The sequence below is a fragment of the Hypomesus nipponensis genome, chromosome 6, assembly GCF_054491055.1.
Source record: "Hypomesus nipponensis isolate SF chromosome 6, ASM5449105v1, whole genome shotgun sequence".
NCBI classification, from domain to species: Eukaryota; Metazoa; Chordata; class Actinopteri; order Osmeriformes; family Osmeridae; genus Hypomesus; species Hypomesus nipponensis.
Window position 1 is genome coordinate 14,142,501 of NC_140366.1, and position 22,510 is coordinate 14,165,010.

The 22,510-nt window shown below is 48.9% G+C and overlaps 1 protein-coding gene across 8 annotated transcripts in view; it reads left to right on the plus strand.

Annotated features, from left to right (window-relative positions):
* The window catches only part of nrxn3b (neurexin 3b), a 204,809-nt gene that overhangs the window by 64,580 nt on the left and 117,719 nt on the right, over positions 1–22,510 (plus strand). For 5 of the 8 annotated variants that reach the window (XM_084699954.1, XM_084699953.1, XM_084699952.1 and 2 more), the window contains 7 exons: positions 334–360; positions 2,275–2,394; positions 2,615–2,727; positions 2,855–3,123; positions 3,437–3,627; positions 4,342–4,515; positions 7,026–7,145. In XM_084699954.1, the coding sequence (XP_084556080.1) occupies positions 334–360; positions 2,275–2,394; positions 2,615–2,727; positions 2,855–3,123; positions 3,437–3,627; positions 4,342–4,515; positions 7,026–7,145 (1,014 nt within the window). Of the gene's footprint in view, positions 1–333; positions 361–2,274; positions 2,395–2,614; positions 2,728–2,854; positions 3,124–3,436; positions 3,628–4,341; positions 4,516–4,966; positions 4,994–7,025; positions 7,146–22,510 lie in introns of all 8 variants that reach the window. The other 3 variants (XM_084699958.1, XM_084699951.1, XM_084699950.1) reach the window with 1 other exon arrangement.

The following is a 22,510-nucleotide window of genomic DNA, read 5'->3' on the forward strand; positions in this document are numbered from 1 at the left end:
GCGGCCATTTTGAAATCCGACAGTCACAAGACACAAAAAGAAAAAAATGATTTAGCCTGATCAGATGTAAAACACAATCGATTTGGATCAGATTCGAGAAGTGACTTGGAGGTTGCAAACCCAAGCACAATCCAACCCCCCCCCTTCCCAAACCTGTCCAGATTGACAGCTTCAGCGACACGTTGAACACACCGTCCACGTGTGTCTAAAATGTCCGCCGTCCTCCGTCATGTGACCGTCCCCGGAAGGTGGAGTGTGTGTTTTTGGATGTCTGCAGCTGTAACCTTGAAGGATGCGATTTCATCTGTCACTTATTCTCCCCCCTCCATCTAGACTGTGTCAGGATAAACTGTAACACCAGTAAGTCAACACTCCACTCGCTGGAGATATATTCTTCTTTAAATACATGTTTGATATGGCTTGTGTTGTGTTACAGATAGGATCAGGGTGTGCAGGAGTCTGATAAGAGTGTTGCATGGATGAGAGAGAAGATGTAGATAAGAAAGCTCAGATCTAAATAGATAGAAAGTGATGACTCATGTTTAGGATGGATGTTAGCTAAGCATTTCCAGTTCCTCTTTAGCAAGCTTACTCAAGAGAGATTAATATCTAGGGCTGCTATATCAGCTTCTGGAAACTTTACACAAGTCCTTATTTGCTCTCCCAAACATCTGTAACTGAGTTGACAATAGATCATGAATAAGGTATAGTGTTTGTAACTGCCCAATTGATCAAAAAAATATATACATTCAAGAAGAAAGTAGAACAAATATCCTTAAAGGTGTAAATTGGTATGTGAATTTACAAAATTCCAAAACTTTTGGACAAAACAATTGTGAAGAAAAAGATAAAAAATGAAATGAAAGCTCTCATTTAATACGTCGATATTAGATGAAACCTATTTTTCCGCTTGGGTGTGTTGAGAGCAGTGTCAGCTGTTCAGGTTTAGAGTGTGACGGCTGAGACAAACTGCTCTTACTCATCATGAGGTGTTCCTGTCACGCACAACATCATCACATCAATTGGTCACGACACCACAGCCTAACGCTTCTCTACAGTATTCATTAGCTGTGTGTGCGTGTGTGTGACATGCATGTGGTGTGTGTGTGTGTGTGTGTGTGTGTGTGTGAAAGAGAGAGAGAGAGAGACACAGCTGCAACTCTTCACAGTTGATATCTGTTGAGTGACAGATCAGACACACCCATTCTCTGATTACTCTGATCAATGTCACTGATTACCTGCTATAGTGATACACACATACCCCCACACACACACATACACCTGGCCTGTCTGCTATGTCACTTCTCTAACCACGATGGTGTTATTGATCAAGTGGCTGAGTGATAGTGAAAGGTGACGTCTTGTTTGTCTTCTAATGCTGCTACCTGGTTTAGTCTACCTGGTTTAGTCTACCTGATGTAGTCTACCTGGTGTAGTCTACCTGGTGTAGTCTACCTGGTTTAGTCTACCTGGTTTAGTCTACCTGGTTTAGTCTAACTGGAATCCAGATTGCAGCAGAGGAACCACAGAGACTTGATTACAGGGTTGATAAGCTCCCATCAGACAATTATCTGATCAATACAACCTTGTAACATACAGTAGCTTTCTGAGGTCATGACTGATGGCAGGACCTTTTGGTTCCCACCTGCTTGACAAACCGAAAGGACTATAATAGTGATCTCACCCCCCCTAGTGGGAGTTTGAGAAACACCTGAGTGATGGTATGACCTGGTTCTCAGGGAGATTCAAGTCCTCGTATGAGTAACAGCAGTTGGATCTCACTACTTTTGTAGCCTTTTTGTAATATAGTTTGATAATATGTCTTGTATTTTGTATTCTGCTCTCCACAGTCAAACCAAACCAAACCTTTGTTGGTTTATGTTTTACAGTAAAAACGTACAGTAGCGCTTGTGTTCAGAAATGTCCTGATTGATACAGATTTTGTCCTTGTGAATGGGGGAATATAAGCTTAATTTATACCTTGATCATACACTCTCTTGATGACTTACCTGATTAATGAAATCAAAGAAAAACATTGAGAAACAATAGAATCAATCCATTGTAACAGCAGAGTAGTTTGGGGTAGTAGAGATGGGTAAAGATGAGTGGTTAGAGCAATTGACTACAAATCAAGAACTCATATGTTCGAATCCCCCCTCTGTATGTCTGCTAAATGAACACGTTCTTATGGTTGTTAGTACAGAGGTAGGTGTCAGCAGAGGTTTGGTTTGGGGTGTACCTCCTTGTCCCTGCTCTAACACCCTTCCCCCGCAGGTAAGGGTCCTGAGGTGATCTACGCAGGCCAGAAGACCAACGACAACGAATGGCACTCGGTGCGCGTCATCCGCCGCGGAAAGAACTTCAAACTGACCGTGGACGAGGACATGGCAGAAGGTAGCTGTTCCTTTCTGCATGGGGAAGGGCAGTGTACAGCTCAGTGGTTGGAGCACTTGACTGCGAATGAAGGTTGTCTGTTTTAATGCCCCCCCCCCGTCCTGTGTGTCGCTTTGATCCTCCTGTCAATCTCTGTTTCTCTATTCCTCCATCCCTCCATCTCTCCCTCCCTCCATCTCTCCATCCTTCCATCTCTCCCTCCCTCCGTCCTCCTCTCCAGGTCAGATGGCGGGTGACCACACCCGTCTGGAGTTCCACAACGTGGAGACGGGAATCCTGACGGAGAGGAGATTTGTTTCCTCCGCCCCTTCCTCCTTCATAGGACACCTGCAGGTACACTGAGCACTTGGAGTCTGCCTGGTAACAGACGACTCACAGACCTGGAGTGTGCCTGGTGGACAGACAAGTAAAAACACGAATTAAGGGACTAGTAACCACCTCCTCCCCTCTTCTCCTCCAGGGTCTGAAGTTCAACGGCATGCTCTATATCGACATGTGTAAGAACGGCGACATTGACTTCTGCGAGCTCAACGCCCGCTTTGGCATGCGCTCCATCATCGCCGACCCGGTGACCTTCAAGACGAAGGGCAGCTACCTGGGCCTGCCCACGCTGCAGGCCTACTCCACCATGCACCTGTTCTTCCAGTTCAAGACCACCTCGTCCGACGGCTTCATCCTCTTCAACAGCGGCGACGGCAACGACTTCATCGCCGTGGAGCTGGTGAAGGGGTGAGAGGCCCTTTTATATATATATATAAAATGTTTTCCTTACTCCTATACTTTGGTGAAAGCCTCTTCTCCTCTTCTGTCAGTTAACTAGAACACACACACATACACTCACGCTGAAGTGGCCCTCTGACCATGGCCATGCAGGGAAGGACAGAAGGACCCTCGATAAAATGGACCTTTCATACTGAAGTGTGCTCTCCTACCTACTTCTTCTCCTCCTCGTCTCCTCTCTCCTCCTCTCCTTGTCTCCTCCTCTCTTCCTCCTCCTCTCCTGTCCTCTCCTCTTCCTCTTCCTCACCTCATCCTCTCCTAGGTTCATCCACTACGTGTTTGACCTTGGTAACGGGCCCAGTCTTCTGAAGGGGAACAGTGACAACCAGCTGAACGATAACCAGTGGCACAACGTGGTGATCACACGCGACGCCACCAACACGCACACGCTGAAGGTGGACTCCAAGTCCGTGTCCCAGAACCTTAACGGAGCCAAGAACCTGGACCTCAAAGGTACGGTGGGCTGAGGCCGCGTCACGGCTTCCTGGTTACCATGTTTGCTGGTTACCATGCTTCCTGGTTACCATGCTTCATGGTTACCATATTTGTTTCATGACATTTGGCAGGTGCTTTTAGCCAAGTGACATACTAGATTAAAAGTGTATTAGTTCTAACTGGATTTTGGTTGTCAGAGTCAAGGAATGGTCTGTCAAGGTCACTATCTGCATCACAAAGTAGTCACATCTCAGCTACCAGGCACAACGGACAGAATTGTATACCACAGTCCAACAATAACATCTCAATTATTTCAATACAATCCAACAACATCTTGATTACAGTAGTAGGGGTGGTTAGTGCCCTGTGTTTATTTATTTCACCTTTATTTAGCCAGGTCAACTCGTTGAGAACGAGTTGTCATTTGTAACTGCGACCTGGACAAGATACAGTATAGCAATTCTGTGAAGCTGTCGAGTAAATATTAGGAAAGTATTAAGTTGTTTCTATCGACTTTCATCAGGTTATCCATCTGAAGCCAGTAAGCAGTAGTGTGTTTATCTGCTGATGTTGTTGTCTTTTTTCTGACTGACTAAACTAATTGAAGGGAAAACAAGTTTGAAATCACATGCTTTTGTATTATGTTGCGAAAGCATTCTGACATTCTTAATTCCCACGCCCCTTCCTCCCCCCTCCCTCCCCCCTTCCTCCCCCCTCCCTCCCCTCCTCCAGGTGACCTGTTTGTGGGGGGTCTGGGCCCCAACATGTACCAGTCCCTTCCCAAGCTGGTGGTGTCGAGGGAGGGCTTCCAGGGCTGCCTTGCCTCCGTCGACCTCAACGGCCGCCTCCCCGACCTCATCAACGACGCGCTCTTCCGCAGCGGCCAGATCGAGCGCGGCTGCGAAGGTAACGGCCCGGCGTCTCCAGTCTCACGTCTATGACATCACTTCCTGTTTTCCCTTTCCCTGTTCATGAAGGCCTACTCACCCACATAGGGAGCTCTGTCTGTGTGTGGGACCTGGGAGGGTGGTGCACGTTGCCACTAGGTGGTGGTAGAGCACCAGTATAACCTCCAGTATGTCCCATTATGCTTTTGCTTGCCGTGGATATGAGGAGGTTATGATCGTGTCATAGGAAGGTTTAACAGAAGCCCTGTCGATATCTACAGTGTGAATCCTGCCCGTTTTGTTACTGTAAAGCTTTTTAGCTATCTAACATTCCCCCCTCCCCCCTCCTCCTTAGTGCAGCTGTATGATGACTTCCTGCCAGACCCTCACTAACCTTTTACTCTCTCTTGTTTTCTGCTGTTCTGTTTTTATGTTTTTTTTTATTCTTGTTTCGACCCGTGCTTTCAAAGTTGGTTTCACCAAAGCTGACCTGCAAGGTACAGGGCTAAGCTCCGCCTCCTCAAGGCCATGCTCCGCCTCTTCCTGGAGGCTGCCCGTCTGGAAGCCTGCTGTGTGGAATGCATTGTGTCACCATGACGATCGTGTTCTGTCAGAGGAGGGGGCTCGCTCCAACCCACACACACACACACACACACACACTCACCTAGTGATGGGCGAGGTATTCCAGAGAGGAGTGGAGATAGAGAAAGAGAGAGATAGAGAAAGAGAGGAAAGCAGAGAGAGAGAGAGAGAGAGAGACAGAGAGAGAGAGAGAGAGAGAGAGAGAGAGAGAGAGAGATAGAGATAGAGATAGAGATAGAGATAGAGAGAGAGAGAGAGAGAGAGAGAGAGAGAGAGAGAGAGAGAGAGAGAGAGAAAGGCGTAGAGAGAACATAAACATTGTCCCCAGCTAGAGGGATGAGTACATCCATTAAACATGAGGCCCCTTTCCAGTCCTGTATAATTATGTTGTTAGAGTGTTGCTTTTTGCCTTTCTAAGCGTCTATGAGTGTGTGTATGTGTGTGTGTGTATGTGTGTGTGAGAGAGAGAGGGAGAGAGAGGCGTACAGACAGGGAGAGAGAGAGAGAGAGAGAGAGAGAGAGAGAGAGAGAGAGAGAGAGAGAGAGAGAGTGGACAACACATTATGCTAATGCAGTGGTGTTTGCCTTGCAAGACCAGCCAAGTCCATTAAAGTTTCAACAGAAGTTGCTATGCTGCTCTGAGAAACAGAGAAAAGGAGAGTAGAAGAGAGTGTAGGAGGAGGAGGAGAGCAGTGGAGAGAAGGTTTGAGTTGTACTAAGGCAGTTAAAGTAAACCAAATGCTGATTGTGCTAGTTAAAGGAGAGAACAAACACACACACACACACACACACTCACACACACACACACACAGACACTCACACGAGGCACAAAGATACGTCCTCTAGCAGAGAAGACATATCCAATGACATCATCAGTTATTGATACCGTCACTGAACGGTTCTGTAGAGAAGATATGCACGTCTCTACTATAGTTTAGAGAAGACATATTCTGCTTCCCTCTCTTTAATTCTCTGCTTCTATATTTCCATCTCTCTCTCTACCTCTCCGTTTCTCTCTCTCTCCATGCGGTCACACTCCTTTTTGAGATGAGATGAGGGCGTTTGAGTGAGCCATCCCTCTCTGGCTGACACACACACACACACACAAGTCACCATGCATTTCACAGTAAACGCACTTTCAGCCAGCAAACTACTTATTTTCCAATGTCTCACTCCTTCTTGCACAAGACAATTGCACTTAAACATTCTCTGTTTATTTGCCGTTTGCTTCGTTTTTTTGTCCTTTTTCGTTGCTGTTGGCGTATGCCCTCTTAATCTTTTGTCACCCAGAAGTCTGACTACGATTCTCTCGTCTGTGTTCTCCAGAATCCAGCTCAGTTGACTCTGTGTGCTATGTATTTTTCATGTCTGCATTCCCCGGTAGAGAGAGAACGTATTCAAGAGTGTGAGACAGCAGAAGATGTGTGGCTGGGAAACACACATCTGGTTGGACTTTGAATACCCCTCTCCTGCTGCTCGTGTCAAGTGCATACTCAGAGATATGCACTATTCCTCTCCAGTCTCCGACTGCTCGCTTGCCTGTGTCGTCCTCCCTCGGGGGCTCTGTGTGTTGGAGTGTTCTTTCTGTCTTGTCTCCTCCCAGCCAGAGGGACCAGGAGCTCCCATCGGCTGGCACTTTGGATCTGGGACTGTTGTGCAAAAAAAAAAAAAAAAAACGAAAAACAAACGTCATGGTCGCCCCTTGTGTGAACTCAAAGTGTCCTGTCTTTCTGTGCCTGCTCACCCACCTGAACACGGAGGGGGGTTGTCCTATGAGTCCGGTTCTCGAAAAACCTCGAGACTGTTGGAATGATACGTCCTGCATGACCACCCCCTCCCCCTCCCCCGCCCCCCCTCCTGTCCTGTGTGCACCTCTGCATGGACCCTGCTGTGTGGTGCCAGCTCACCAGCGCCCCCTGTGGGCCTGACACCTCTGTGCTGTTTCAGGACCCAGCACCACTTGTCAGGAGGACTCGTGTGCCAACATGGGCGTCTGCATCCAGCTGTGGGAGAACTTCACCTGTGACTGCACCATGACCTCCTACACAGGGACTCAGTGCAACGACCGTGAGTACCTTGTTTGATTCTCCACACACACACACACAAACACACACACCCACACACACACACACGCTTGCTGAACCACATACGCTTGCTGAACCACACACGCTCGCAAACTCACACGCAGACCTATCACATGCACATGCACACACACACACAGTCTAAGGACATGGTGTTGTGTACAGTTTGTGTGCACAGACACAAACACGCACCAATAAGCCACACACATTGGTTGTTGTATGCTGATTCTGACTGTTGGACACAGACATGAGGTCTGCTTTTTGGTGTGGCCCTGAAGCAGATATCTGGTAGTCTGCTCTCTAGTGTGGCCCTGAAGCAGATATCTGGTAGTCTGCTCCCTAGTGTGGCCCTGAAGCAGATATCTGGTAGTCTGCTCTCTAGTGTGGCCTTGCATGATGTCGGCTGTCTGCCACAATGCTGGAGATGAACGTCCTGCGAGGTGTGACAAGCTCATCGTTTATTCAGCTATTTTCCATATTTGCTCTCTCTCATGTTTTGTCTGAAACAGACGTGCCGTTGTGTGCAGTTCCTCCCACAATCACTAGGTGGCAGTAATGATCTGGACGGGACCGAACCGCGGCTTCAGAACAAATGAGATGCAATCTCTTGAGCATAAAATCAGCTTTCCTCATATTTTCATCCCTCTCTTTATCCCTATCCAACCCTACCCTACCGTTGTGTGTGTAAGTGTGTGTGTGTCCTTTTGCTAAAGTAAAGTGAAAATTCAGCTTGTAACCTATATTTCTGCTGCAGTACAGTGCCTTGTTTCATGGGAGCTTCTAAGCCTACACTGTAAATCCCTCCATTGTACCCAGCAGAAGGGGGAGAGAGAGAGGGAGGGAGGGAGCATGAGAGTGAGAAGGATAGAGAGAAAGAGAGGGAGAAAGAAAGAGAGTGAGAGAGTGTGAGAGTGAGAGATAGTGATGGAGAAAGTCAGGGAGAGTGAGAGAGAGAGAGAGAGAGAGAGAGAGAGAGAGAGAGAGAGAGAGAGAGAGAGAGAGAGAGAGAGAGAGAGAGAGATAGAGAGAGAGAGGCTACTCTCTTTTCCTACTCTCACAGCTGATGAAATTTTGAGTTTGTGCGCATAACCTTTGAACCTCAGAGACAACACACAGAAACACTATCATACACACACACACACACACTCATACACACACACTGTAAGACACACACACACACACACTTTAACCTATACACACATATACAGGCAGACACATATACACAGCTGGCAGGATTCTAAGAGACGGTTACCACCCATCTTTCAGTCTTTTTACCCTGTTGCCTTGTGGCAGGCGATACCGAAGCATTCGGCCTGCAATCAGCAATAGTGCACTAATTGTACCCCACTTGTCTTAAGGTTAGTATAGGTTTATAAGGTTAGTATAGGTTAATACTATTGTGTGTATTAGAGGTTTAGTATACTGGATTGTATATTGTATATTATTTTGTATATTTAGGAGGTGTATTATATGTTATCTTATCAAAGATGTAATCTTTGTTCTGAGCACTTTAATGTTATGCCAGGTTGCTTTGCGTTGCATTGAATTTCAGTGCCCAGTCTGACCCTGTGTTGTTCTGTGCACTTGACAATAAAAGACCTGAACCCTGAACACACTCACATACACAAACAGCTTTTTTTGCACATTGTTAAGCCTTTGGAAGTGCTTGTAGAAGACTTTGTGGTACTTGTTCTTCTAAAGTGCTGCTTGTTCAACTGCTTCCCTTTCAGCTTTTTATAGCATATTTGACTTGTTTGTTTCTGACTCAGTGGATTTATCATTCTTTACTCTTCTCCTCTCTTCTCCTCTCCCCCCGTCCTATTTTTTCTTCGTTCATCCTCTCTCCTCTCCTCCTCTCCTCTCTACCTCTCCTACCTACATTATAACCTGAGAGCATCATTTCCTCCAAGGACGCTAGTGCTGCCAGCTCAATGAAGGCAGTTCAATGCTTTCCACATCAGAGCAATTACTCAACTTCCATAATGAAATTATCCTCCTGAGTATTACTGCTCTACAGTAAACTACCCCTCAAAGGTCACACTTTATTGTTCTTACTCAGACGCACGCACACACACACACACACGCACACACATGCAGATGCACACACGCACACACAGAGCCAATCAGTTTATGTTGACATTTCTAATTGTCTAATGAACTTTTTAGTAGTTTTCTCCCATGACACTGCAGGGCAGGTGGAAGGTGACATGGTTGTAAACATCCTACTGTGTCTCCTTACTTCCAGGCCCTGGCTCTATCCACTATTCCATCAGCGTACACACATCTCTCTCTTTCTATCTTTCTTTCTTTCTTTCTTTCTCTCTCTCTCTCTCTCTCTCTCTCTCTCTCTCTCTCTCTCTCTCTCTCTCTCTCTCTCTCTCTCTCTCTCTCTCTCTCTCTCTCTCACACACACAAACACATTCTATCTCACACACACTTTCACGCACACTCACGCCAACAGTTTGTCACACACAATTTCACTCTCAAACACCAAACACACTCCCAGTCATGGCTGTGGTTCAGTACTGTTGATGTGGTGGAGAAGTGTGATTCACAGCTCCTCCCTGCATACCTGAGAAGCGTCCATGTGGGGCCTGAGTTACCCAGCCTGCTGTCACAGTCAATGTGACAAAGTAGAGAGGGGAGGACATAGAAGAGAATGGGAGGAGGAAGAGTGAGGGGAGAGGACAGGAAGGAGGGGAGAGGAGTGGCTTTGACAGCTGTGTGAGGGCCTGACTGATAGACCTAGCTGACCTGGCTTGCTTCCTGCCTGGCTGACTGGCTTGTTAGACATAGTAATAGGCTGGCGTTTTAATAGTAAACATTGAGAGTGCCTCCCCACAGCGTCGTCACTGCAGATCCAGCAGCAGAGCAATGCTCACCTCTCGGGCCAGACTCCGGGAGAGGACCAGGGGTGGATGCACCGTCTAAAAATAGCACACTGTGCTTCCTGTTCCATATCTAATGTTGACCATGCCCAGTAATGATCTTGCGGCTGACGAGGCTAGGCCAGCCATGTCACTAGGATAAGTCTGACTGTGGTCTGTGTCACTTGCCGAGAGAGAGAGAGAGAGAGAGAGAGAGAGAGAGAGAGAGAGAGAGAGAGAGAGAGACAGAGAGAGAGAGAGAGAGAGAGAGAGAGGGGAAACATGGAGAACGACGCTCTCAGAGAAAGAGCTCCCTAATTGGAGGGATCTGCGACAAAGCCTGCTGCCCTCGTTAGGGACAACACAGAGAGCAGGAGCAACAAGAGCAAAGTTCAGGACCAGAAGTGTGTGTGTTTCTTTCTATTCTCATGTGTGTGTATGAGTGCTTGACTGCCCATCCATACGACTGCTCATGTATCCAAATGGTGGGTCTATTTGTAGATACAGTAGTCTGTTTATGTAAGCACTGATAGAGCCAGAGGTCCCATCTCGACAGGAGTGTGACCCGGAGTGAACACCACCCACCCGTACCAGCGAAGAGCTAGCTTTGTGTAGCTGACTACAGCGCTGTTTAAATGGTTGTGGATGTCGGACGCTGGTTGGAACCCCGGAGTGGGCAGACTGGGAGGAAGCTCTAGTGAACAGCAGCACAACAGCACCTGAGACTGGAACAGCTGATAACTGAAGATGCAGAGTGTGATAAAACACCACCCTACTATTTAGCACTCTGGTAGGGACGGGTGGAGGGAGGGAGGCAGGGAAGGAAGGAAGGAGGTTAAATGATTGAGTCGAACACATTACAGACAGTTGGGACTAGGGCATTCATCTGTTCAGCCTAGTCAGATAACCTTGAAGCTGTTCTCCCCTGCCCCCCGTGTGTGTGTGTGTGTGTGTGTGTGTGTGTGTGTGCGTGTGTGTGTGTGAGTCCTGCTCCGAGCCAGCGTTGAGCTGCAGCGTTCAGTGTTCAGCTCCCAGACTCAGACCTCAACACAGACTCATCCATCAACTCACGCCCTCAGACACAGTCACAGCAGCAGCAACACACAAATCACCCAATCAATACCCTCGCACCTGCAGGGCATCGTCTGTCACCGGGCCAACTTCCCCCCCCCGAACTGGTTTGGAGGGTGTTTCAGTGTGCTTCCGGTCATGTCTGGGGCGTAGACCTGTCTTAACCATCTGTGTGGGTTCTGTCTGTCAGTTCTTGGTCGGTTCTGTGAAGCTGATGTCTGTGTGAGGTGGAGGGCGTGTTGGACGCTTCATATCCAGCCTCTCTGGAACCGAGGAGCAACTCAAACTCTTCAAAAAAATGTTTGCTCCTGTTCCCCCACCAACCCTGAAGAGTGGAGAGAGAGAGGCAGAGAGAGAGACATAGGTAAAGGGGGAAACGAGAGATAGAGGAAGAGAGCGAGAGAGAGAGAGAGAGAGAGCGAGAGAGAGCGAGAGAGAGCGAGAGAGAGCGAGAGAGAGCGAGAGAGAGCGAGAGAGAGCGAGAGAGAGAGAGAGAGAGAGAGAGAGAGAGAGAGAGAGAGAGAGAGCGAGAGAGGGGACTGATCGACGGAGGGAAAGGGTTAGAGAGAGAGAGTGATAGACAAGATCTGTTATATTGAGTTCCATAGATTGCTATATCAACAGACTTTTCCATTATTGCGGTAGTTATTTTTCATGTTCCCATGTGTGTACAGGTCTATATGAATCCATGTATTTATACACTCTAAAAGGACTGCAGATAGGAATGTGAAGGTATACAAAGTGCTTTTTCAATCTTAAATCTCTATTACCCAGACCAGTAATACCCTGCCTTAATAATGCAGATGGTAGTTCACCCATTGACACACACACACACACATTGAGCAATGTGTTTGTGTGTGTGTGTGTGTCCGCGCGCGCTGTGTGTGTGTCTGTATCCATGAACACACACACAGTTTCAGGGTCATGTTGCGCCGCGCTTCAGAGTTGAGCGAAATCAATAGGCAGCTTCTCATCAACTCCTCTCATGGTTGTTTTGAATTGATGTACTTGCGCCGTGCGGAGAATAGCTTTTGAAGCGCAACACAACAACAAGTCATTTGTCACCAGAGACAGCGTTCTCATTCGGCGCTCAATTGCTCCGGATATTTTATGCGTCTCCCCCTCTCCACCTTCCCCGGGACCAATTTAGATGTGCTCAGATCAGGAAAGGTTGAAGTGTTTTTTTTTGTGCGCCCGGACTGAAGGCTCCTGCTGGGTTTTCTAACGACAGTAGAGCAGTGTGGAGAAGGAGCCCTCTTGATTAGCCGTCTCGAGGAGATAAGGAGAGAAAGAGTTTATCGCGAGGTGAAGGAGAACTCTGGAGGAGAGCTGAGAGTCCCTCCTTCGCTCTGCCACCCACATCACCCACCCTTCCCCCTTCCTCCTCTTCTTCCTCCCCTCCATCCTCCTTCTTTCTCCCTCTCCCTCCTTTGACCTCATCTCCTCACTCTCCGTTTCCTTCTCCTCCTCTCTCTTCTCCTCTGCTCTCCTCCCTCCTCTCCAGTCTCAGAAGTTGGCAGGTCGTTTCCTCCCTGATTTGGATGTTCATGACGTCTGGGCTTGTTAAAGATGCTCTCAGTAGGACGTTCATGCCCCTGTGGCTAGCTCGAAGGTTCAGCTCTCACCCATAATGCCCGAGATGCTGACCAGGGCTGACACCTGCGCGAACATTTCTCTCAGGCACGAGGGGTGAAGGCAACGATCTGCTCTGATCTGATTGGCTCTCAGGACTGGTGACGTGTGTGTGTGTGTTGAGGAGGAGAGTGCATCCGAAGAGCTGTTGTTAAAAGGAAGTGTGAGTGAAGAGCAGGAAGGCCAGGGTGGGATGGTGTTGTGGGAGCGTGTGAAGGGGAATTAACGTGGCCATTATTGTGCTTCTGGGCTTGTGTGATCTAACGGTTCTAATGACGACTGGTGGGTGAACACAGCTTGATGATTGCATTTTGGACAATTACTGTATGTCTTCTCTCGCTCTCTCTTTCTTTTGCCATCTCCCTTTTGCTTTCTTTCTCTCAAAGACTTGTACACTCATTTGTTGATTGGTCTTTTTCATATTTGCGTGTGTGCGCATGTGTGTTTGAAGAGGATATCAATAAAGAAGGCCTCTCTCTTTCTTTTGCCATCTCTCCTTCGCTTTCTTTCTCTCAAAGACTTGTACACTCATTTGTTGATTGGTATCTTTCAGATCCGAGTGTGTTTGAAGAGGATGTAAATAAAGAGCCTGGCCTTTGGTCTATTCTCTTGTTTTCACTCATCTATGCTGCCCAGAGAGAGGGAGAGAGGGAGAGAGGGAGAAGGGGAGAAGGGGAGAAGGGGAGAAGGGGAGAAGGGGAGAAGGAGAGAGAGAGAGAGAGAGAGAGAGAGAGAGAGAGAGAGAGAGAGAGAGAGAGAGAGAGAGAGAGAGAGAGAGAGAGAGAGAGAGAGAGAGAGAGAGAGAGAGAGAGAGAGAGAGAGAGAGAGAGAGAGAGAGAGAGAGAGAGAGGGTGGGAAGTAGAGAGAAAGAGAGAGAAGGCAGCAGTTGCATAACATTTATTCCCGTATCAATTTGCTGGACTGTCACACACACACACACACACACACACACACACACTGCACCTCTCCATTCCTATTCTCTGCAGTGTTGAGGAGGCTTGTTCCCAGCAGGGCGCTGATGTCATTGAGATCAGCTAGGCACCAGGCAAACAGAGTTCATGCGGTGGGGACAAGGCACCCAATCACGCCACAGAGATGTGGAACTGCTGCTTCTAGGTTTGAAATGGTTTCCCAGGTGCCCCATAGGGATGAGGAAGGGAGGAAGGGATGGGAGAGAAGAGGAGAGATTTTAGAGACTGGGGTACATATTATCTACAGTTTATCTGGAATTGTCTGAGCAATTGAAGTGGTTCAATTGCTCAGACATTGCCCCCCCCCCAGAGGTACGTCTGCTGGAATAAAGGCTCTTCTCATGGTTAGCGGTGATGCTGTTGAAAGGTGTTGCGTGCGTATAAGAAGCAGGCTCAAGAAGCATGCTGGGACGTTGCATGTGTCAAAGGGACATGAGCAAGCATGACACACACACCCTCTCTCTATCTCACACTCACACACATGCTTGATGGCGCCATAGCGGTTTTCTGTTACGGTTAGTTTACGCCCCATGTCTCTGGAGTGCCTGTATGTTTTGGATGAATAGTTGTTGTATGTGTGTTGGTGTATGTGTGTGTATGTCTGTGTGTATGTGTGTGTGTGTGGGTGTGTGTTTGTGTGTGGTGTCTGTGAGCTTGTTTTGGATGAATACTTGATGAACAGCAGCATGTGAGATTTCTCATCTACCAATATTTGGTACTAGGCAGTGCCTCACTCCCTGATCATCATTCCCAGCACCTGTGTGTGCGTGTGTGTGCGCATGTGTGCGCATGTGTGATAATTGGCCCCAGGCCTTCACCAGACACTTACTCCCATGCTGTTCAGTCTCCCCAGGATATGTATATGTCTGTGTCTGTACGTGTGTGTGACTTTACGTGTGTGTGTCTTTACATGTGTGTGTGTGTATCTTTACGTGTGTGTGTCATAGCGTGTTTGTGTCTTGGCGTGTGTGTGTGTTTACTGTATGTGGGTGGGACCGTCCCCTCTCCTGCAACATGATCAGGATCACCTGTCCGTAGTGAAGCACCCTCATTACTGCCTCCACACCAGGTGGTGTGGTGCCTGCTGGCAGAGCCCCTGGTGCCCTCGCTGCCATGAGGCCAGCCGTTCACTGGCTCACCACCGCCACAACTGGGAGGGACTGTCTTTAATGACCCTGTCCTCCCTCATTGTGTGTGTGTGTGTGTGTTTGGGGGCTGTGTGTGTGCGCATGTGTAGTTTGTGTGCTGTGTGTAGTTTGTGTGCTGTGTGTAGTTTGTGTGTGCGTGTGGAAGAGAGGATAATGAGCCAGTTAGAATGAACTGAACTCACCCTGAGAGAAACAGCAGTTTGGGTGACTAATTCTGTGGCCTTGTCGCGCCTGGCTGAGAATGAAAGGAGGAGAGGAGTAGAGGAGAGGAAGAGAGGAGGAGAGGAGAGGAGAGGAAGAGATGAGAAGAGGAGAAGGAGAGGAGTAGAGGAGAGGAAGAGAGGAGGAGAGGAGAGGAGAGGAGGAGAGGAGAGGAGAGGAGGAGAGGAGAAGGAGAGGAGGAGGAGAGGAAGAGAGGAGTAGTGGAGGAGGAGAGGAGGAGGAGGAGGAGGAGGAGGAGGAGAGGATGAGGAGAGGTGAAGTTTCAGGGTGTTAGTAGCGCTGGGTCTCCCTCCCCTGTCTGCAGGGGCTATCGACTTCTCCCAACTGTCCACTCACTCATCACTCAAGGTTTTTGATTTGATTTGAAGATGAAAGAGTCTGACATGTTCTGTCTCGGCTGGACAAAGCAGGGATCGCTTGTGAGGGGAGGCGCTGACATCATGAGCTCTTCAACATATGGCAGATAATTTTTTAATGAGGCAAAGCTCTGCGACATCTTTTCTCACTAACTTTAGTGAGCTACTAACTAGGGTGGAGGCGCTATGTTTAGCTTGAGCTGAATCTTCTTCATGGAGGGAGAGGAAGAGAGAGAGAGAGACACTGAGACAGACAAGGGAATCTGAGGAAGGAATACCACACTGCACCTCTACTGCACACTGGCACGGCTGTCAACAAACAGATGGTTAACAGGGAGAATCTATTTCTGGTCGTTGAACACACATTTTCATAACACATATTTCAGCACAGGCAATTAACACAGTTCTGATATGAACAGTGTCTGTTGTTCAACAGACAGTCTGCTGTAAACTGTGTTATTTCTGTTAATAGACACTTCCATCCCACTGAGCTTAGCGCTGTCTGGTTCGAGGGCCTGATCTCTCTCGTTTTAAAGGTGATATTGCAGGAAGTGACATCAGCGTTAAAGGTGCCGTTGTCTTGCTGGGTCTCTCTCTGTCCCCTCCAGTGGTGATGGACTCATCCAGGACCACACAAAGCCCCACCCACCCACACTCACCCAGTGCCATGACCACAGCCAGGCTGGCACAGCAACACGGCAGCCCCAGGCTGGCGGTCGCTATGGGACTGGGGAGCCCACTGCCTCTCCCCCTCCTTCACTGCTGCTGTGTTACTGCTGTGTTAGCTCTCCAGGAGGCGTGCGCTGGAAGTGGACCGGAAGTAGAGCTCTCGAGGTCCATGGCTGAGTGTTGTGGGACACAAGCACCGACACGCTCTTTCTCCCTGTCTGTACGCCTCCTTCTCTCTGTCCCTATTTGCACGCCTCTCTCTCTGCACGCCTCTGTCTCTCTGTCTCTGTCTCTTTCTCTTTCTCTCTCTCTCTCTCTCTCTCTCTCTCTCTCTCTCTCTCTCTCTCTCTCTCTCTCTCTCTCTTGCTCGTTTGTAAACGCTTAATCTCTTCTTTCTATGCTTCTCTAACAGACACCCAGACAGGCACACATAATGTTCAAAACACTCTTACACTCACACACACCAACTAGTGTTGTCAGGGAGATCCTCACCTTTATTTGGCCTCCTCCTCTCCAGAGAAGTAGAGAAGCTTGAGAGCGTTGTTCTCCATGTTTCTCCTCTCTCTCTCTCTCTCTCTCTCTCTCTCTCTCTCTCTCTCTCTCTCTCTCTCTCTCTCTCTCTCTCTCTCTCTCTCTCTCTCTCTCTCTCTCTCTCTCTCTCTTCCTCCTCAACTCCTCTCCTGAGTCACAATCATCATTATACAAATGACTAGAAGCGTGTTGAGATGCTAGCAAGACAAATGACACTAGATGTTCCTAGATCCCCTCGTCACGCCTCATTTCCCCCACTGCGGCGTTTACACCCCAGAATGTTCTATATCCCCCTGACACGCCTGGCCATCACGTGGCGCCTCTGTCTTAACGTGAAGGAAGAGGGGGAGGATGTGGAGGAAGAGAAGAAGGAGGAGGGGAAGGAAGAGGAGGAGGGAGATGAGGGGGATGAGGAATGAGCCGTTTCCATCACATGTAGGTCTGCTCTGTCTCTCCCTTCATCCTCTCTTCATCTCCTCCCTCCCTCTCCTCTCTTCTTCCTTCTCTCTCCATCCTCCACTCCTCCTCTCCCTCTACTCCACATCCTTCCACTCCATCCTCTTCTCTTCCTCCTCCTCTCTACCTCCTCTCTTCCTCCTCCTCTCTACCTCCTCTCTTCCTCCTCCTCTCTACCTCCTCTCTTCCTCCTCCTCTCTACCTCCTCTCTTCCTCCTCCTCTCTACCTCCTCTCTTCCTCCTCTCTACCTCCTCTCTTCCTCCTCCTCTCTACCTCCTCTCTTCCTCCTCCTCTCTACCTCCTCTCTTCCTCCTCCTCTCTACCTCCTCTCTTCCTCCTCCTCTCTACCTCCTCTCTTCCTCATCCTCTCTACCTCCTCTCTTCCTCCTCCTCTCTACCTCCTCTCTTCCTCCTCCTCTCTACCTCCTCTCTTCCTCCTCCTCTCTACCTCCTCTCTTCCTCCTCCTCTCTATCTCCTCTCTTCCTCCTCCTCTCTTCATCCCCCTCTCTTTATCATCCTCTCCTCCTCCTCCTTCTCTTCCTCCTCCTTCTCTTCTTCTCCTGCACTACCCTGCCACTCCACCCCCCTCTGTTCCGAGGGACCAGCCAGGAAATGAGACTCGCTTCTAGAACGTCTCATCAGGTCTCCTCTACATCCACATGTGTGTTCTGTGCTCCGTCACGCTATCTGCTAATGTGTTCATGTAAACACCGTTTCCCGCCCGCCTGCCTCTCTGGGAGATTGACAGCTGAGGATGATAATGGAGGAGAGGAGAGCAGTGCGTAGGAGTCCATCCCCGAGGCGGGGAAGGTGATATGTTTAATACACAGAATACTGACAGCTTCAAAGAGAGCACGGTATCATTCGCTATCTCAATCACTGCATAATGATGTCAGCGGAATGGGAAATGTTCCTCCGTCGCGTGAACTACGCTTATGCTTTTATTTAACTGATTTGAAGTTTTTTTTTTTTTTTACAATAATAGAACTTTCCCCCCCTGCGTGTAGAGGTATTTACTGAGCCCACCAGACAGGAATTTCAGAGCTGAATACTGAGAAACGATTGTGAAGAGAAGTACAGACACACACAAACCCAACGTATATACGGCACACACACACACACTTGCCCACGTACGCACACACACGTGAGTATTGAGCTTTTTTAGTGGCAGTTTGGAGTTGCACACGGGTGTATGTGAGTGTGTGTAAGAACTCCCCCTTGCCCGCACCAGATACTGTGGCAGAAGTCCTCTTGAATGACAATGGCTTGGATTGCCTCAATACACCCTTACATAATTCAGCAATTTATTGATTTTATACAATAGGGATTAAATGATCCACATGAAACTCCTGGGGTTACTGCTGGGCAGCGCTGTGCAGAAATGGCCTGTAAAATTTGCATGATTATCCACCTGCATGTCTCCAGACTGCTCAGGCCGGGAAGATAATCGCCTACTTTTCCTGTGATATTGCAGAGGAACTGAAATAGAAGTCCACTCTGGGCTCTAAAGTGAGGTCTGGCAGCAGCCCTGTAATTCCCTCTGCTGTCTGAGGGTCTCACCTGGGGGGGGGCAGGTCTTGCCATCGTCCCCCCCGGTGCTCTCACCTATATTCATCCCACGTCTTGACAAACGGGGCATGGCCAACGGCAACGCAATCAGCAAGCGCCGATGCCCCCTTGTCGCGGTAACAACCTAGGAGGTCTCGGACTGTGACCCCCCACAACGCCACCACACCCACCTCCCCTCCCATACCACCACCCCTCTCGTCACTCCTCACCCCTACACCGCCACCACCCTCCCGCCCACAATTGTGGGAGAAGATTAGTATTCTCTGGGCGCGTCAGGTTCAGTTAGGTGATGCCATGGCCGGCCTGTGTGGGCCCTGACATCCATGATTGCGCACACACACACATAAACTCACTCACACACACAGAAACTGTGCCATCTGACATCCATTATTGGATGGGCAGCTATGCAGTTTCTTCTCATAAATACTTTTTAGTGTGCCTCTCTTGTCAACTTTAATAAGGCATACATCAGGTTTGTGCTTGTGTGTGTGTGTGTGTGTGTGTGTGTGTGCTTGTCTGTGCTTAGCCCTCAAGAAAACACCCAGAAAATAACTTTTATTTTTAATCAATGTGGTTGTGGTGAGTGTTGCATATCCACACACACACAGACAGAGAAAAATAGTCTTGTACTGTAGTTCTCTATAACTTGCACCCATTGATGCACACCTGTGCGCACACACACGCAGACACACATACATACACACACACACTCAGAGGAACTCAGGACTCCTCTTCAACACAGTAATAATATGATGGTAATTCACTTATTTCTATGCCAGCCATGCACTCCATTTCCATCCCAGCTTTGTTTTACAAGAGTAGAGAGAGAGAGAGAGAGAGAGAGAGAGAGAGAGAGAGAGAGAGAGAGAGAGAGAGAGAGAGAGAGAGAGAGAGAGAGAGAGAGAGAGAGAGAGAGAGAGAGAGAGAGAGAGAGAGAGAGAGAGAGAGAGAGAGAGAGAGAGAGACAGAGAGAGAGAGAGAGAGAGAGAGAGAGAGTGTGTGAGCATGTGCGGAACGGAGTTGTCAGCCTGCGAGCCTCACAGTAGCGGGAACTGAAGGAGGTGACTGATGAGCTAGTTGGAGGGTTTAATTTCCAGGGTTGGCTAAACAGATGTAGCATTATAAAGTAATGTGATGGTTCCCCTACGGCAGGAGACGAGAAGCACGGCTAAGTGATGGAGAAGCGAGAGAGAGAGAATGTTTCACACCAAAATGACTCCAGGAGAACACTTCCTGTGCTGGGCAGAGCAGTGAGGGCCTCAGATGTTTAAGGGCAGGATTGGTGGAACTGGCGAGCCAATGGGTTGGTCGGTGATTGTCAGGCAGTCATTGTGGTGATTTTGACGGTGAGGTGTGGGTACGTGTGTGCCCACGTGTGTGTGTACCTGTATGGGTATGGGTGCATATGTGTGTATATGCGCGCATATGTGTGTGTGTGTGTGATGTTTGAAGCAGAAGGGAACTAGATCCAAGGTGAACTGTTTCCAAGCTTACCCTGAGGCCATGGCAGGTTGGTAGGATAGATGAGGAGAGTATCTCTCGCTTAACTCAGGGTGTGTGTCTGTGTGTGTGTGTGTGTGTGTGGGGGGGGGGGGGGGCTGGGGGGTTATAGCTGTTGGGCTGCAGATTTCAGACAATGAACAGCATATGTTCCTCTCTCTCCCTTCCCTCCCCTTCTCTCTCCCTCTGCCTCTGTCTCGCTCTCGCTGATGGGGATCCCTCCTGGGCAGGATCCATCTATACCCGCCCAGCCACACACAGACGACCCACAGAGGCCCCACAAGGTGTGGGCGCCATCAGGGTAGATCTCCACACACATGGGAGACATGGGGGAGACAGTTGAGCCCCCCTCACCTCCCGGCTGAGGCTGGGCAAGACGGCCCCTGGTCTCCTGGCTGTCCTGTCACACAGAACAGACAAACAAGCTTTTCACTAAGATGAGCCTCCTCTCGTCCCTCCCTACCTCCCCTCTCCCGCGCGCTACTGCGTGTGTGTGTTGGAGTGTGCGTATGTGTGTGTGGGGGGTTCAGGTGTATGTGTGTGAGCACGTGGGTGTGTGTGGTTCCTGTGTATGGGGTGGGTGTGAGGGGCTGGAAGTGTGTGTGGGGGATTATGTGTGTGTACGTGTACAAACTGTGTTTGTGTGTGTGTGTGTGTGTGTGCACGGTAGGCATACTGTAGGGACAGGCTTTAATGAACATGCAGCAGAAAATAAATCAAGGTTGTTGGTCAGCTGGCTCATTGGCTGGCTGACTAGTTGGTTGGTTGGCTAGCTGGCTGATTGTTTGGCTGACATGCTAGCTGACTGGCTGGCTAGCTTGCTGGCTGGCTGACTGGCTGGTTTCCTGGCTGGCTGGTTGGTCGGTTGGCTGGTTTCCTGACTGGCTGGCTTTCTGATTGGTACATCTCTGACAGGTCCCACCTCTGTAGGGATTCATTATCTCCTACTGCTTCCATCTCCATCTCCAGCTGCTCCTCTGCAGCAGACCTAGAGAGGGGGGGTGAGAGAGTGAGAGAGGGATGGGGAGAGGGAGACAGGGATGGGGAGAGGGAGAGAGGGATGGGGAGAGGGGGAGAGGGATGGGGAGAGGGGGAGAGGGATGGGGAGAGGGAGAGGGAGCGAGGGAAAGAGGGCAGGACAGAAACCAGAACAGGGAGGGACCTGATGGTTGACTTGACTTGACTTTCCAGTTGAGAACGAGAGTCTGTGCAGGTTTGTAACCTTGATATACAGTATAGCACCATTAGCAGGTGTTAGAGTGTTTCTGAAAGGAGCAAGGGAGGGAGGAGACTGGGAGGAAGGGGATTGGTATAATCAAAGCTTGCTACTCCATAATTGTCACATAATATACCATTACTTACCTCAGTAATTAACGACACAAGTGATGAATGGGCTCTCAAGCAGCAACTTCACAAAAAAATATAAAACATGTAGACAAATGTTCCCCTATGGAATAAAGTCACTGTCTAATTATCCTTAATGATGAGCTTTCTCTGTAATGGCGGATGTGGAGTGGAGCCTCATAACTTAACCTCCATGCTGCTGTGTTTGATGTGTGTAAGAGAGTCAGGACCCCACCTCTATTCTACTTTAAGTCCTTCGTTTGTTCATTTGAGATCTTTCTTGCTTTAGCAATGTGTGCTCTCTCTCCTCCTCTCCCCCTCTCTCTTACCACATTCTCTCTCTCCCACTATAACCCTCCCTCCCTCCCTCCCTCCCTCCAGCAGCAGAAGGACAGCCGTCACATATGTTCTGCCTTTCACCCCCTTATTTATTTATTTATTTCCAGCCTCCATTCCTCTCTCTTTTATTCCTCCCTCCCTCCATTCCTCCCTCTGTTTTTTTTACCCAGCCAGGTGCATGGGTTAGGGTTAACGTTCTGCATTGGGGCCTCTGATGGGATTGGTGATGCATGATATTGTGGTCCTGACAGACAGTAGGCCGTCTGGCTGTCATTAAACATACTGACAGACCTGTTCACCTCGCTCTGAGAGACCACGCTCGACAACCGTTACCATGGTATCAGTATCCTAGCACCACCGCTGACCTCTGCTCTTAACGATGGCAGTTTGTGTGTGTGTATGGGGGCTAATTTAACTACTCTTGTGAGGTCCTTCACAGGGATGGTAAAGTAACAGATTGACCTTGCGTGGACATCTTAGTCCCCACAACATGTGCTGTTTCCAGGGTGGTTAGAGTTAGAAGGGATGGAGAGAAAGGGATGGTTTTATGGTTAAAGTTTGGAGCTAGGGTTAGGGTTAAGAGTAGGGTTAGGGCTTTAGTGAAAACAGGATGTTGAATGGGACTGCAATGGGTGTCCCCGCAAGGCTACTTATACACGCTTGTATGTGTGTGT